At 45.4% G+C, this 15,234-nt stretch overlaps 1 protein-coding gene across 17 annotated transcripts in view; it reads right to left on the reverse strand.

Moving 5' to 3' along the window:
* Positions 1-2,367, reverse strand: part of LOC128928117 (uncharacterized) — a 179,065-nt gene extending 176,698 nt beyond the window's left edge. For 12 of the 17 annotated variants that reach the window (XM_078349596.1, XM_078349599.1, XM_078349595.1 and 9 more), the window contains exon 1: positions 2,069-2,367. In XM_078349596.1, the coding sequence (XP_078205722.1) occupies positions 2,069-2,125 (57 nt within the window). In that variant the 5' untranslated portion in view covers positions 2,126-2,367. Of the gene's footprint in view, positions 1-535; positions 693-1,296; positions 1,450-2,068 lie in introns of all 17 variants that reach the window. The other 5 variants (XM_078349592.1, XM_078349589.1, XM_078349593.1 and 2 more) reach the window with 3 other exon arrangements.
* Between the last annotated feature and the right edge of the window lie 12,867 nt (positions 2,368-15,234).

Here is a 15,234-nt window from a genome sequence, read left to right on the forward strand (position 1 = left end):
TTTTCTAGATTTTGGCTACTAGACAAAGAAAAACTTTAGCGTCATCATTCTCTTTCTAAAACACATTTTCACTGAGACTGGGGATTTATGTATTTGCCAGAATCAAAGAAAAACACCAAGCTGCTAATATACTGGTCCCCTCAGGAACTCTACTAATCAAAGTAGTCTTTTCAACTTTTAAATACTATTTTTTCGCATAGCTAGTTAGGGCATGAAATGAGAAAATAGTCTAATATAAGAGAAGCTAAGTAGAGGCAGACTAATATTTCCTATTCGTCACAATCTCCCAATGGCTATATTTTATCAAAGGAATCATAATTCAGAAAACACTCTTAAGATTCTAGAAACTTCTGTAATATTAGTGCTTTGAGAAGTCAAGGCAGGAGGACTGCTTGAGCCCAGGAGTTCAAGACCAGCCCAGCCTGGGCAACAAAACAAGACCCTGTCTCTATAAAATACTTTTTAAAATTAAAAGAACAATTTTAAAGATCCTAGAAACTTAAATTGCCATAAATTAGGGCTCAGGTCTGCTTACCTATAATTAAAATTCATCATGCTTCTTTAACAGAAAGCAGTCTTCAAGTATCCACCAGAGAGTAAAATAGCCTTCTGTGAGAAGCAGCCTTCTTCATCAAAAAAAGAAAGTGTTTCTAGAGTCTTATCTTTTAGAGGGAAAATACTAGCACAGGAAGCTATACGAGGATACATTAAAAGTAAAAACATTAAGTAAAAAAATGCTATTATTTCTTAGCTTTTTTACATTTCCAACTAAGAGAAATACAGATTGAAGACTAATCAACCTCCTAATGCATAAGGTTTACAAAACAAATGCACAAAGTTTGCAAACAAATGCACAAGTCTCAATAAACAGTATGACCTAGATTTGGGGAAATACGTAAAAGAGAATAGATTGTAATATACCAAATATTAGCAGATACTGACGAGGGGTGAAATGTGATTTTTTTTAATTGTCTTATTTATACTTTCCTATAACTTTCCAAATTTCCCCACAGTGAACATTACTATTTTTAAGAACTCATTAAAAAATAAACCCTATGACATATAACAAGGGTTATTACTGACATGATTCACCATTAAAGAGATGAATACCCTTCACTTTCCACTATTAAAATGTTGCTGTTTAACGTCCTATTACTTTTCTGCTGCACCCTCAACGATAGAATGAACTTCACTATCTCCTACCATTTCATTTCTGCATACAACATGCTTTTAATTTTTCTTAAAATACGACAAAAGTTCTCACTAATCCTCAATATTCCACTTTTTAAAACCTACCTCTAAATTTCGTCATAACGGAATCAAGAGGAAAAAACTGTTTTACCCACTCATTACAACTTCGTTAAGCCACCATCACTTTTGCTAGTGAAAAGTGAACGCCGGTAAACTACACGTCCCACCATGCATTGCTGCCTTGTTCAGAGTAGGTCTCTACGGAAACAGAAAAAAAAAATTCTACAAGTCCCACCTGTTACTTCGTTTCTAAACACCTCCTGCACTTTCGACTCCAGCACCAAACAAAAACAAAAGCCTCGTGATCTCACGTCCGCTCCGGGAGCCAAACAGGGGCCCCGAAGTCAGGCGGCATGTCCGCCGTAACGGGTAAATTCTATCCAGCTCCAGCGCTCCCCTCTCCTTTCCGGGGCTGAATGCACGCACAAGCCTTCGCCTATCTGCATCCAATGGGGGCTCTCCAGCCGCACAAGGGAGAAGAACCGGCTACCATGCAAGCACCACAGACTTCCCCGTCCGGGGCGGGGGCTACCACAGAGCGGAGGTGATAGCGACGTGACCCCAAGAGACAGCCTCAAAACACCGAGAGGACTCGCCACAGATGCGGAGAGAAGCCATGGCCCCGCGGCGCTCACGTTCCGCCAGGCACCTCCATTCCCACAGGGATCGCAACCCCGACACTGACCGCCGCCCTCTATGCGCCGTTTTGTGCCCCCTCCACCGGGTCGCTGAGCCAGTGGCCTCCCTTCCCCTGCGACTGGCGAGCGACAAGGGAACAAAATCCTCCCGGCCTTCCCTTTCGTTCCATCCCCCTTACCGTCTTGGCGGCCTCCGCCCAGGTCCTGCCCTTCTTCCTACGTCCCTTTTCCCTCATGTCGGGTCTTGAACTGACTGGGAGGCTCCCGTGTCCGGGCTCCGGCCGCCCTCCCTGCCTGCTCTGCCCTGCGCTGCTTTTCCCGCAGTGCCGGGAAAGGTGGGAGAAAGGGGAAGTCAGGCCGGAGGGGCACCCAAGCAGAGGAAGCGGCGGGGGTGGTGCGCGGGGGGGTCTATGGGGCGGCCGGTCCTCCTGCTGCCGTTGCCACTGCTACCGCCGCTGCCATATTGGGTTCTTACTGTACAGGCTACCGCTACGGTCATGTGACCGCTCCCGCGCGGCCGTCACTACTGTACGCACCAGGCCGCGCGAACAAGCGCGGGCGCGTCCCCGCCTCCACAGCCGGGCCTCTGAGAGAGCGAGCCGGCGGTCTGCGGTGCCTCGCCACGCCCACACCCTTCCGGTCTCCACCTCTCCGCAGGAGCAGGCGCGCGAGGGAGGCCCTGGCAGTTCCCTGCGTCTGACGCCCGGCGATCACACCTTCAGCGACTGTCTGCGGCGGAAGCGGAGCTTGATCCATCCGGGAAGGCTGATTGAGCGGATCCCGCCTCGTGCGAGACGCAGCGCAGGCTATTTAGACCTGGGGAGCTGACCTGTTCCCTCCCTCTTCCCTCTGCCAACTATCACTTTAGATAAGCCCCGTGCTTGTGTTTTCTCATGTATGTTCATTTTTACAGGGGTTATCTTTTTGAAGATAGGCAACAGTTCTGTCTACCTATTAACCCCATTTGGTAGGTGAAGCAACTGAGATTGAGTGGCTTGCCAAGCTCAGAAGTCTGGGATGTGGAGAAACCAAAAATCACATTGCCAGCTCAGAGCCCTTTCCATCTCCGCAGAATGCCTCAAACTTAGGTGTCTTTGTTTTTAAGGCCGCTAGTAACTGCATCCACGCTTTTACATGTGAAGCCACTCATCAATGACAGAAATGGTGTCTTCTTTATTTCGCTGGGCTCAGTCCGTGGCACAGTGCCTGTACATATCAGGCGCCCAGTAAATATTTGCTGAATGATTCAGCTATGTCTGTGGTCAGAGACCATTATTTGTAGTGTCCATAACAGCCTTCTGAAAGATCCAGAATGTGACATCTTCTGTTACATTATCTATGTGTTGATACTCGGCAAAGTAAGAAAAGCATAGTAACACCTGCTGATCTCCCAAATCCACCTGCTTCCAGAAGCTGCTTCCAAACAATCTAGTCAATTTACCGTAGTGTGATATAGGACTGAGAATTGGATTGCCTCTTGGGAGGAAAGACAGGTGAGAGCAATACAAGTGAGAGCAACAAAGCAAGACTCTGTCTCAAAAAAAAAAAAAAAAAAAGGAAGTAAAAGAAAAAGTCTTCTCCATCTCTGGCTGTTGAGTTGAGTACCACTTACCATCCAGTCCTGTTGTTTCGTCTTGGAACCCCAACTGGTTTTCAGAACCTACTAGACCAGACGATCCAAATGTCCTTACTTTGTATTTCTGGAGCTCCATCCCCAAGTATTAATTTGAAGGATAGGGATTGTGATGTGGGTCTTCTTAATCTTCCACAGATAAAGATAGTTTATTATTATTATAAAGGTATAATTCCCCAGAAAGTATTTTATCCCTAGGTCTATTGATTGAATTTGTTATTCCTATTTGCATCTCTCTCATCAACTTCTCTTGAACTTTATGGATGCATTTCAGAAATTCATGGACTCCCTTAAACTATGAAATATATTTTGTGTTATATGTGAATTTTTTGAGAAGAGGATTCATAACTTTTCCTCCATTTTTCAAAAAGATTCTGTTGTGCCGGAAAAAAACAAAAAGGTATTATAGGGAGTTTGAGAGGACATCTAGAAGTATCTACATACTTCCTTATATTTCCCTTCAGTTATGGGTCAGACAGCACATTTCAGCAATTGATATGTTTTCCCAAATGTCTTTAATAATTCATAGCCTTATCCATTACATATGTAGTATGTACCACCTCCCTCCAAAGCTTATGTCTGTACTCTGAGAAGGCCTTCTCACCAGGCAAGGTGGCTCACACTTGTAATCTCAACATTTTTGGAAGCCGAGGAGGACGGATTAATTGAGGTCAGGAGTTCAAGACCAGCCTGGACAACATGAAGAAACCCCATATCTACAAAAAATACAAAATTTGGTCAGTCACTGTGGCTCATTCCTATAATCCCAGTACTTAGGGAGGCCGAGGTGGGTGGATCACTTGAGGTTGGGAGTCCAAGACCAGCCTAACCAACATGGGGAAACCCTGTCTCTACTAAAAATACAAAATTAGCCGGGCATGGTGCCATGTGCCTGTAATCCCAGCTGCTCAGGAAGTTGAGGCAGGAGAATCACTTGAATCTAGAAGGTGGAGGTTGCAGTGAACCCAGAGATCAGGCCATTACACTCCAGCATGGGCAACAAAGCAAGACTCTGTCTCAAAAAAAAAAAAAAAAAGAAGAAAAAGCCTTCCCTGGCCAGGCATGGTGGCTCACACCTGTAATCCCAGCACTTTGGGAGGCCGAGGTGGGTGGATCACCTGAGGTCAGGAGTTTGAGACCAGCCTGACCAACGTGTTGAAACCCTGATTTTACTAAAAATACAAAAATTAGCTGGGCATGGTGGTGGGCACCTGTAATCCCAGCTACTCGGGAAGCTGAAACAGGAATCGTTTGAACCCAGTAGGCAGGGTTGCAGTGACCCGAGATAGCACCATTGCACTCCAGCCTGGGCAACAAGAGCAAAAACTCTGTCTTAAAAATAATAATACACCAAGTTTCCATTTCAACTGAGTTTCTAAAAAAATAAATGATAATAATATTTGGTGTGGACAATCAGACAAAAATAAGAAAAAGAAAAAGGAAAAAAGTCTTCTCCATCCCTGGCTGTTGAGTTGAGTTTGGCTTATCATCCAGTCCTGTTGCTTGGTCCTGGAGCCCCAACTGGTTTTCAGAACCTGCAGAACTTACTAGATCAGATCATGCAGCTGCCCTTACTTTGCATTTCTGGAGTTCTATCCCCAGGTTTTAATTTCTTTTTTTTTTTTTAATTTGTTATTCCTATTTGCATATCTCTCATCGTCCACACCCTCATTCTGGATTTCCTTAGATATTCTGTTTCTATTCTCACCCTACTCAAGCCCACCCATCAGGGGATGCCAAATCTATCTTCTTAAAACTCCACCCATGGCTGGCTGTGGTGGCTCTCGCCTGTATTCCCAGCACTTTGAGGTGGGCAGATCACAAGTTCAGGAGTTCAAGACCATTCTGGCCAATATGGTGAAACCCCATCTCTACTAAAAATACAAAATTTAGCTGGGTGTTCTGGCAGGCGCCTGTAGTCCCAGCTACTTGGGAGGCTGAGGCAGAAGAATCTCTTGAACCTGGGAGGCAGAGGTTGTGGTGAGCCAAGATTGCACCACTGCACTCCAGCCTGGGTGACGGAGAAATCTCCATCCACTACCCTAGTGAGATATACTCCCTAGCACTTGATCGAGTCACAGTTTCTTAGCTTTACATATACAGTTTCTATAATCAACCTAGTTATCCTTTGATTTATCTCTGGTTACTTCCATCAGCATTTGCCACTCCCCTGAAGACTCCTACCTCTACTTTTGCCTCTTTATTTAACTAATAACATTGCTTCCTACATCATGTAAAAATTATTGGCCACCAGTTGCAGTCTCACCTTGCCTTCCTTCAGTCCCTAGATTTACCCATAAGTTCACCCATTCTAACCACCTCCTCCTCCTCACCATAGCCTAATACCTCCTTCAATATACTGTGTACGGGACACTATCCCTTCTCATCTTCCTTGAAATCTTGCTCCATTTTTTTCATTATTTTCTAGTTCTGATACTCCTCCACCTCCTTCTACAAGCATATTCAAGACCCTTCCAGCTTAAAGAAATCTCTTTACCCTACCGCCCTTTCATACCAAAGTATTTTTCCTCTCTTTCTTGCCCATAAATATCTTCAATGTGTGACCTACACTCACTGTCTCCACTTCCACAACTTCCACCCACTCCGCTGCCCTACTAAGTGTAACAATGCTTTACATCTACAAATAAAGATCTGAATCTTTTGTGGTAAAGTGAATGAATGACCTGCTTTGACAAACTTTAGCTCAGGGTACTGTAGAAAATGTAATCATGGTTTTTAGGCTACAAATATTCAGCCTCAACCCATTAGAATGCTTTATCTTGGAATCCACATAAGATTTTTATTTTCAAAATAAAATTAACTTTTTTTCATCTTTACCAAACTGCTCATTGTAAAAATTCTACAGATACTTGTTTTGTCTGTGGAAGCAGAGACTAAGCCTTGACTCCTTGTGCAAGTCATATAATGGAGTGCTCTCAGAAGAAACCTGTAACGGTGTGAGGGAAGCATCATAGAGAAGGGAATAAGCTGGCCAGGCACAGTGGCTCACACCTGTAATGGCAGCACTTTGGGATGCCAAGGTGGGCAGGTCACTTGAGGTCAGGAGTTCGAGACCAGCCTGACCAACATGGTGAAACATGGTCTCTACCAAAAAATACAAAAATTAGCCAGATGTGGTAGCTTACGCCTGTAGTCCCAGATACTTAGAAGGTGGAGATGGCAGAATCATTTGAACCCGGGAGGTGGAGGTTGCAGTGAGCCAAGATTGCGCCACCCTACTCCAGCCGGAGCAATAGAGTGAGACCCTGTCTCAAAAAAAAAAAAAAAAGAGGCTGAGCATGGTGGCTTGTGCCTGTAATCCCAGCACTTTGGGAGGCCAAGGCAGGTGGATCACAATGTCAAGAGATCGAGACCATCCTGGCCAACATAGTGAAACCCCCCCGTCTCTACTAAAATACAAAAATTAGCTGGGCATGGTGGCATGTGTCTGTAGTCCCAGCTACTCTGGAGGCTGAGGCAGGAGAATTGCTTGAAGCCAGGAGCCAGAGGTTACAGTGAGCTGAGATTGCACCACTGCACTCCAACCTGGTGCCTGGCGAAAGAGCAAGACTCTGTCTCGAAAAAAAAGAGAGAGAGAGAGAGAGAGAGAGAGAGAGAGAGAGAGAAGCCTCTCTCATCTTCACGCTAAGGAAAGCCTAGCCTCAGCCTTATAACTCAGCTAAGCATGAATGGCCCTTCTGTAAGTATGCCTCCTCTGTAGAATCAAACTTTTCACTCAGATGAGATAGCAGGTCTAGACTTGGCAAAGTTGGGTACAGGAAGTGCTAGCAAGCCCGTTTGGCCCTCACACCGAAGCTGTTTTATCTTCAACAGTTTTATCATTATGAATGTGATATTTTTATCTCCATCGGCTTATCTCCTCTAGATAGCTTTCCATTTTTTGTGAAACTTGGCAAATTGGTGGCGGGTGCCTGTAATCCCAGCTACTCGGGAGGCTGAGGCAGGAACATCGTTTGAACCTGGGAGGCAGAGGTTACAGTGAGCCAAGATTATGCCATTACACTACAGCCTGGGCAACATGGCGAGACTCTGTCTCTAAGTAAATAAATAGAAATAAAGAAAGAATAGATGTACTTGGCAGTTGGCACACCTGAAGAATGGTTTATTAGTCAGTGGCATTAGAGCTGCCAAAGTGAGAAAAGCCAGGTGGAAGCCCTAAAACTGCCTTTGCCCTCATTTCTCCTGCAGCAGCCAAAAAAATAAAACAATATCCCAACCCAGGGAAAATGGCATCCCTGAAAACCTAAAGTATTCAGGGGTCTAGTCCTCATCATGTTTCCATTTGATTCACTCATCTTACCCCTACAAAAGTCCAATGGATGCTGGAAGATGACAGTAGACTACTCAAATTGAATTCATTAATAATCTCAATTATCACATATAGTGAAATTGAATTCATTAGTAATCTCAATTGCCACATACACTTTTGGAGAAAATAGCTCCTGGCATAATATTAAGGCCTAGTATAGATAGAGCACATGGCCATGCAACCAGAAAACTGTCTATCATGAGCTTATTTCTGTCAGTCATCTCCACCAAATTATAAGGTCAGATGGGCTCAGTAGCAATGCATTGTAAGGTGGAAGTGGTTCATCTGGAATTGGGCACGAGCAAGCCAGACAGCATAAGAACATCATCAACAACAGATGGTCCAGTTTTCATTTCATGCTCCACTGTCACACTGACACCACTCCTTCAGCTCACCTTATGGCTGCATGGGAGATTTTCCTATGACCAACTGATGGAGGAGAAGAAAAGCCAAGCTTGATTCATGGATGGGTCATTTTGGTATTTGGTGTGTTATGGTTTGGATTTGCATTCCCCCCGACTGTTGGAGGAGGGACCTTGTGGGAGGTGATTGGATCATGGAGGTGGATTTCCCTCTTGCTGTCATGATAGTGAATGACTTCTCATGATATCTGTTTAAAAGTGCGTAGCACCAGGGGGATGGGGAGCTCGGGGAGGGATAGCATTAGCAGAAAGACCTAATGTAGATGATGGGTTGATGAGTGCAGTAAACCACCATGACACGTCTCTACCTGTGTAACAAACCTGCACGTTCTGCTTATGTATCCAAAAACTTAAAGTACAATAAAAACTGAAGTGTGTAGCACCTTCCTCTTCACTCTCTCTTCTCCTGCTCCAGCCATGTAAGAGGTGCCTGCTTCCCCTTCCCCTTCCACCTTGATTGTAAGTTTCCTGAGGCCTCCCAGCCATACTTCCTGTACAGCCTGTGGAACCAATTTTCTTTGCAAATGACCCAGTTTCAGGAATTTCTTTATAGCAGTGTGAGGACAGATTAATACAAGGTCCAATATGCAAATGAACCTCACCTGCCTTGCAGTCCATTCACGAATAGCTTTGAAAGACAGGAGAGAAGGGATATCCTTCCAATGTGCAGTGTACTGGATTATCTACTTTGTGTGGAAAGAGAAATGGCCCAAGGTCAGAATATAAACAGATTCATGGTAGGTGGAGAATAGTTTAGCCAAGTGGTCAGGATCATGGAACAAAAAAGACTATAATATCAGAGGTAATGAGATTGGGATAGAGATATGTGGATGAATCTATGAACACAAAATATGAAGATCTCATGTTAATGCTTATATTAATACCAGAAAGCATAGGAGAACATTGGCTAAGTATGGTGGCTCACACCTATAATACTAGCACTTTAAAAGGCTGACGTGGGAGGATCACTTCATGTCGGTAGTTTAAGACCAGCTTGGGCAACATAGCAAGACCCTGTATCTACAGAAAATAATATTTTAAAAATTAGCTGGGCATGGCGGCATGTGCCTATGGTTCCCACTACTCAGGAAACTGACCACTACTCAGGAAACTAAGCCTACGAGGGTGAGGCTGCAGTGAGCCATGATCACACCACTGCATTCCAGCCCCTGTGTGTGGGGGGGAACAGAAAAAGCACTAAGCAAACAAATAGAATGACTTAGCCAGTTGACATCAGGCAGCATCTGTCATTGACCATTCCAGTGGCACATAATTCGTCTATGAACATAGGACGTAGTGGCAAAGATGGAGGCTATGAGTGGACCCAACACCATGGGTTCCCACTCACCACTGAACTTTTACCTACTACAGCTACAGCATGTCCAACCTGCCAGCAAGAAAGATGAAGAAAGATGAAAACCAACCATCCGAGGCTGGGCCTGGTGGTTCATGCCTGTAATCCCAGCATTTTGGGAGGCCAAGGTGGGTGGATCTTGAGGTCAGGAGTTTGAGACCAGCCTGACCAACTTAGTGAAATCCCGTCTCTATTAAAAATACGAAAATTAGCCAGGTGTGGTGTAATGCACCTGTAGTCCTAGCTATTCGGGAGGCAGAGGCAGGAAAATTGCTTGAACCCGAGAGGCAGAGGTTGCAGTAAGATGAGATGGTGCTACTGCACTCCCCTCTGGGGGATACAGTGAGACTCCATCTCAGGAAAAAAAAGAAAACCAACCCTCTGATTTGACACCATCCCTAAAGTAGACCAATCAGCCACTTGGTGGTAAGTTGCCCACGGTGGACACCTTCACCTTATAATGGGCAGCAATTCACTTGAACTTCAATATGCAAATATTTCAGGTATGAGTCTGCCTTTCCTACTAATAGAGCCTCAAAGTGGTTCTCAGCCAGCAGCACTTTCAAGAGCTTACAAAATATTTGATCCATTGATATGGGATCTCATATAACAGTGCATCAAAACAAAGAGCCCATTTTATAACAAAGAAGATATGGCAGGGGATACATGACTTTGGGATCTTCTGGTCCCAGGAGCTATATTTTTCAAAAAGCATATAATTCTTCAAGTCCTATAGCTCTTGAGGATACTAATTGAATGTGTAGTAGTCTACTGTCATCCAACTCTGCAGAAACATATGGTGCTTTGTCCGCAGTAGATAGAATACATGGGTCTGGAAACAAAGCGGTGGAAAAAGAAATGGCTCAGCTTTGTGTATCCCATCTCAGCTCTGGGCTCTTTGAGCTTAGAAATTCTGATTTCCTAGAGGACTGTTTCCACCAAGAGGTGCAGCAAGAGTCCCACTGAACTTTGTGGTTGCTGCCTGAGCTCCTCAGACACCTGTGTCAAGGGACCAGACAACATAAAGAGAAGTCACCACGCTGTCAAGGGTTATTGATCCTGATCATCAGGAGGAAGTACAGGCTATGCATGCCTATAATCCCATGTATGCTCATGCCTATAATCCCAGCACTTTGGGAGGCCAAGGTGGGAAGATCACTTGAAATCAGGAGTTGAAGACCTCATAGCCAACATAGTGAAACCCCATCTCTACTGAAAATACAAAAATTAGCCAGGCATGGTAATACATGCCTGTAGCCCTAGCTACTTAGGAGACTGAGGTGGGAGGATCACTTCAGCCCAGGAGGCAGAGGTTGCAGTGAGCTGAGATTGTGCCACTGCCCTTCAGCCTGAGCAACAGAGCAAGACCCTGTCTCAATACAGAACAACAACAAAAAAAAAACAACAAAAGAGGAAGTTGAGATTCTGTTACACAATGGAAGCTGAAATGACCCTGTTTGGCACACAAGGGCTCCACTTAGCTGTCCTTTAGTACTCTCTTACCCAATTTTGTTAGTAAATGGATAAGTACATCAGCCAGAACTTTAAAAAGGATTGTTGGCTGGGCGTGGTGGTTCACTCCTGCAATCCCAGCACTTTGGGAGGCCCAGGCAGGCAGATCACCTGAGGTTGGGAGTTCGAGACCAGCCTGACCAACACGGAGAAACCTCATCTCTACCAAAAAATACAAAATTAGGGGTCAGGCATGGTGGCTCACGCCTGTAATCCCAGCACTTAGGGAGGCTGAGGTGCGCAGATCACGAGGTCAGAAGATCAAGACCATCTGGCTAACACGATGAAATTCCGTCTTTACTAAAAACAAAAAATTAGCTGGGCATGGTGGTGCATGCCTGTAGTCCAGCTACTCAGGAGACTGAGGCAGGAGAATCGCTTGAACCCCGGCAGTAGAGGTTGCAGTGAGCTGAGATCGTGCCACTGCATTCCAGCCTGGGCAACAGAGCAAGACTCCGTCACAAAAAAAAAATATGCAAAATTAGTCCGGCGTGCTGGCACATGCCTGTATTCCCAGCTACTCGGGAGGCTGAAGCAGCAGAATCCCTTGAACCCGGGAGGTAGAGGTTGCAGTGAGCCGAGATCCTGCCATTGCACTCCAGCTGGAGCAACAAGAGTGAAACTCCAGCTCAAAAGAAAAAAAAATTGTTGGTCTGGTGCAGTGACTCACACGTTTAATCCCAGCACTTTGGGAGGCCAAGGTGGGTGGATTGCTTGAAGTCAGGAGTTTGAGACCAGCCTGGCCAACATAGTAAAACCCCATCTCTACTAAAAATACAAAAATTAGCTAGGCGTGGTGACAGGCATCTATAATCCCAGCTACTCAGGAGGCTGAGGCAGGAGAATCACTTGAGCCCAGGAGGCGGAGGTTGTAGTGAGCTGAGACCACGCCACTTTACTCCATGATTGGTAACAAGTGCTTACACCCCTTGGGCATGAAAGTCTGGGCTGCATCACCAGGTAGGCCGCCTAGACCAGCAGAGGCACTAACCAAGGATGAGAGGAATCTGCATTTGGATAGTAAAGGAGAGAGACAATCAGTAGAGTTGCAACCTTGAGATCGACTGCAGTGGTGGAGGCTGTCTTTCCCCCGACTCTCCTCTCCTTATCAACTTCCCTCAGGGAAAGAGGCCCACCAGGATCCAGGAAGAGCTGATCCCGGAACCTACACAATAAGTGGTCCCAAGTGGACTGAATATAAAACGCAGGTTCACTTCCCATCCTCCCCTTCAGGACTGAAATACTCCCCCAGTTGTTTGGAATGTTCTCTGAGACTTTCCTCAGCTGAAAAGAGCCATTCTGCCCAGGGTCGCTTCTCAGGGCAGCTGATATGTTGGGGTATAAAGGCCTGACCACCTCACCTTGACTCAGATGTCCCTGAGTGCTAGCCCAGCTTCAGAGCTCCCCATGGAGTCAGCTGAAACATTTGCTGAAAGTGTAGCAGAGTCCAACTTGTCCATCTGCCCAGTCCTGCTTCCTTCACTTCCCCCACAGGTGTTGATCCTGAAGGCACCCTCTAATGGACTTCCCACATGCTAGCCTACTCTGCATCCATGCTGGTAGGTACAACAATTTCTAGATAAAAGTAAATATCTAAGGGTAGTGGGACTGGAGTTGGGAATTATAAAAACAAGACACTTCCTTTTTTTTTTTTTTTTGAGACAGTCTTGCCTTGTCTCCCAGGCTGGAGTGCAGTGGTGCAATCTCCACTCACTACAACCTCTGCCTCCTGGATTCAAGCGATTCTACTGCCTCAGCCTCCCAGGTAGCTGGGACAAGAGGTGTGTGCCACCACACACAGTTAATTTTTGTATTTTTAGTACAGATGGGGATTTTTTGGCTATTGTGTGGAGAGTACCATGGAGGATGGTGGTGGTGAGGGTGGCAGGGTATATGGGAAAGCAACAAGAGAAACGGAGAGACCAGTCAGGAGGTCTTGCAGTATCCTGCGGAGGGGAAGTAGCAATGGATACGGTGAGAAATGGTCAGTTTGCAGCAGTGAGGACTTGCTAATGACAACGACACTTCGCATAATGTCTTGCACATTGTGGGCATTCAGCTAACAGTCATCGAAGGAATCATGAAGTCCCCTTCCTTTCTGAAATGCATGATTATAATCCTTCACTTTACTGATAAAGCAAAGAATATTGTAAATTATTCTCCAAACTGGATTCCATTGTCTTGTTGGTAACAGTGGTTTTGTATATGTGTTATACACATATACAAAAGGGTATATGAGGGTGCGTGTGCCTGTGTTACTTGAATTTTTTGGGATATAATATTCCCCTCCACTCTCCAGCTCACTTATTAAATATTGCACTCCTACCCCTTCCCTTTTTTGGGGTACAATGCAGGTTTCCAACAGCTTGCTAAGAATTATTTTCCCTTTGTAAAGCAAATTGTGTGGGGGTGGCTCCAGAGCTCGGCAATTCTCTTGGGAGGCGGAAGGGGTTGGTTGGTCTCCAGGGGCTCTGGTTGCTGGGAGAGGTGAATTGTGAGTGCTGGTAGTGACACAAAACTCTTCCTAGTGCACTGACGGCAATAAGCAAGTTATTCCTTGAAGTCTATTTCTTGGAAGTGTTTTTATTGTTTCCACAGTATTTCATCCCTACTGCAACCAAAGGCAATCAACATATGGGTTTAATTTGACAAGGGAAAGGGCCATAAACACCTGTAAATCATCAAAAATGGCAGATGACAGCCCTGATCTCTGCAATAGCAAAGATGAGCCAAGCAGCCAGCTTCACACATCAAAGAGAGCTGTCACACTGCTCAACTGATTACGCTGGTTAGGTGTGGAAGAAAATATCTCAAACACGAGTCATCTCATCCAAGGAAATAAACCACTGTTTCAGCACAAGTTTCAAAAATGAAATAATAATAAAAGCAGAAAATCTGTTTTATCTTTGGAGAGATGACATTGAAATCCTTCCACCAGCCAATAGGACTGATTCCAAGGTCGGTTTTAACTTGCTTTCCTGCTGGGGCCCTGGAGGTCTGTGGAGCACAGTGGGCTTCCTGCTGAGCCTCTTCTCAGTCTCTCAGAGACTGCATTTCTCCCAGCCTGTTTCCTTTCTGAATACTGTTTTCTTTATTTCTTCCTTTCTTTCACAGGATCTTGCTCTATTGCCCAGGCTGGAGTGTAGTGGCGCAATCCTGTGGGACCACAAGCGCATGTGCCACCCTCTCTGGATAATATTTGTTTTTGTAGAGATGGGGATCTTACCATGTTGCCCAGGCTGATCTTGAACTCCTGGGCTCATGTGTCAAGCCCCCTCAGCCTCTCAAAGTGCTGGGATTACAGGTATGAGCCACCGCACCTGGCCTCTGAATGCCATTTTCTAGGTGATGTCTCCGGGTAGCATTTTCATTTGTGTCTGTCTGTCTTTATTGTTTTCCTGCAAAGCCATTTCTTTTCTTGAATAGGCATGTATTAAAAATCTTAAATAGCAAAACACGAAACTAGCCAAAGGCCATGCATGGTGGCTCATGCCTGTAATCCCAGCACTTTGGGAGGCCAAGGCAGGCGGATCACCTGAGGTCGGGGGTTTAAGACCAGCCTGCCCAACATGGAGAAACCCCATCTCTACTAAAAATATAAAATTAGCCGGGCATGGTGACACATGCCTGTAATCCCAGCTACTCAGGAGTCTGAGGCAGGAGAATCGCTGAGAGTTTGCGGAGGCAGAGTTTGCGGAGAGTCTAGATCACACCATTGCACTCCAGCCTGGGAAACAAGAGCGAAACTCTGTCTCTAAATAAGCAAATAAATAAAACTAGCCAAGTTGCACAACTGAAGTTGTTTTTTCCTTTTTCTTTACTTTTTTTTGAAACAGAGTCTTGCTTTGTTGCCCAGGTGGATCACCTGAGGTTAGGAGTTAGAGACCAGCCAAAATGGTGAAACCCCATCTTTACTAAAAATACAAAAAATTGGCCAGGCTCAGTGGCTCACGCCTACAATCCCAGCACTTTGGGAGGCCGAGGCAGGTGGATCACAAGGTCAAGAGATCGAGACCATCCTGGTCAACATGATGAAACCCCATCTCTACTAAAAATACAAAACTTAGCTGGGCATGGTGGCACACGCCTGTAGT

The sequence above is a fragment of the Callithrix jacchus genome, chromosome 14, assembly GCF_049354715.1.
Source record: "Callithrix jacchus isolate 240 chromosome 14, calJac240_pri, whole genome shotgun sequence".
NCBI lineage: Eukaryota > Metazoa > Chordata > Mammalia > Primates > Cebidae > Callithrix > Callithrix jacchus.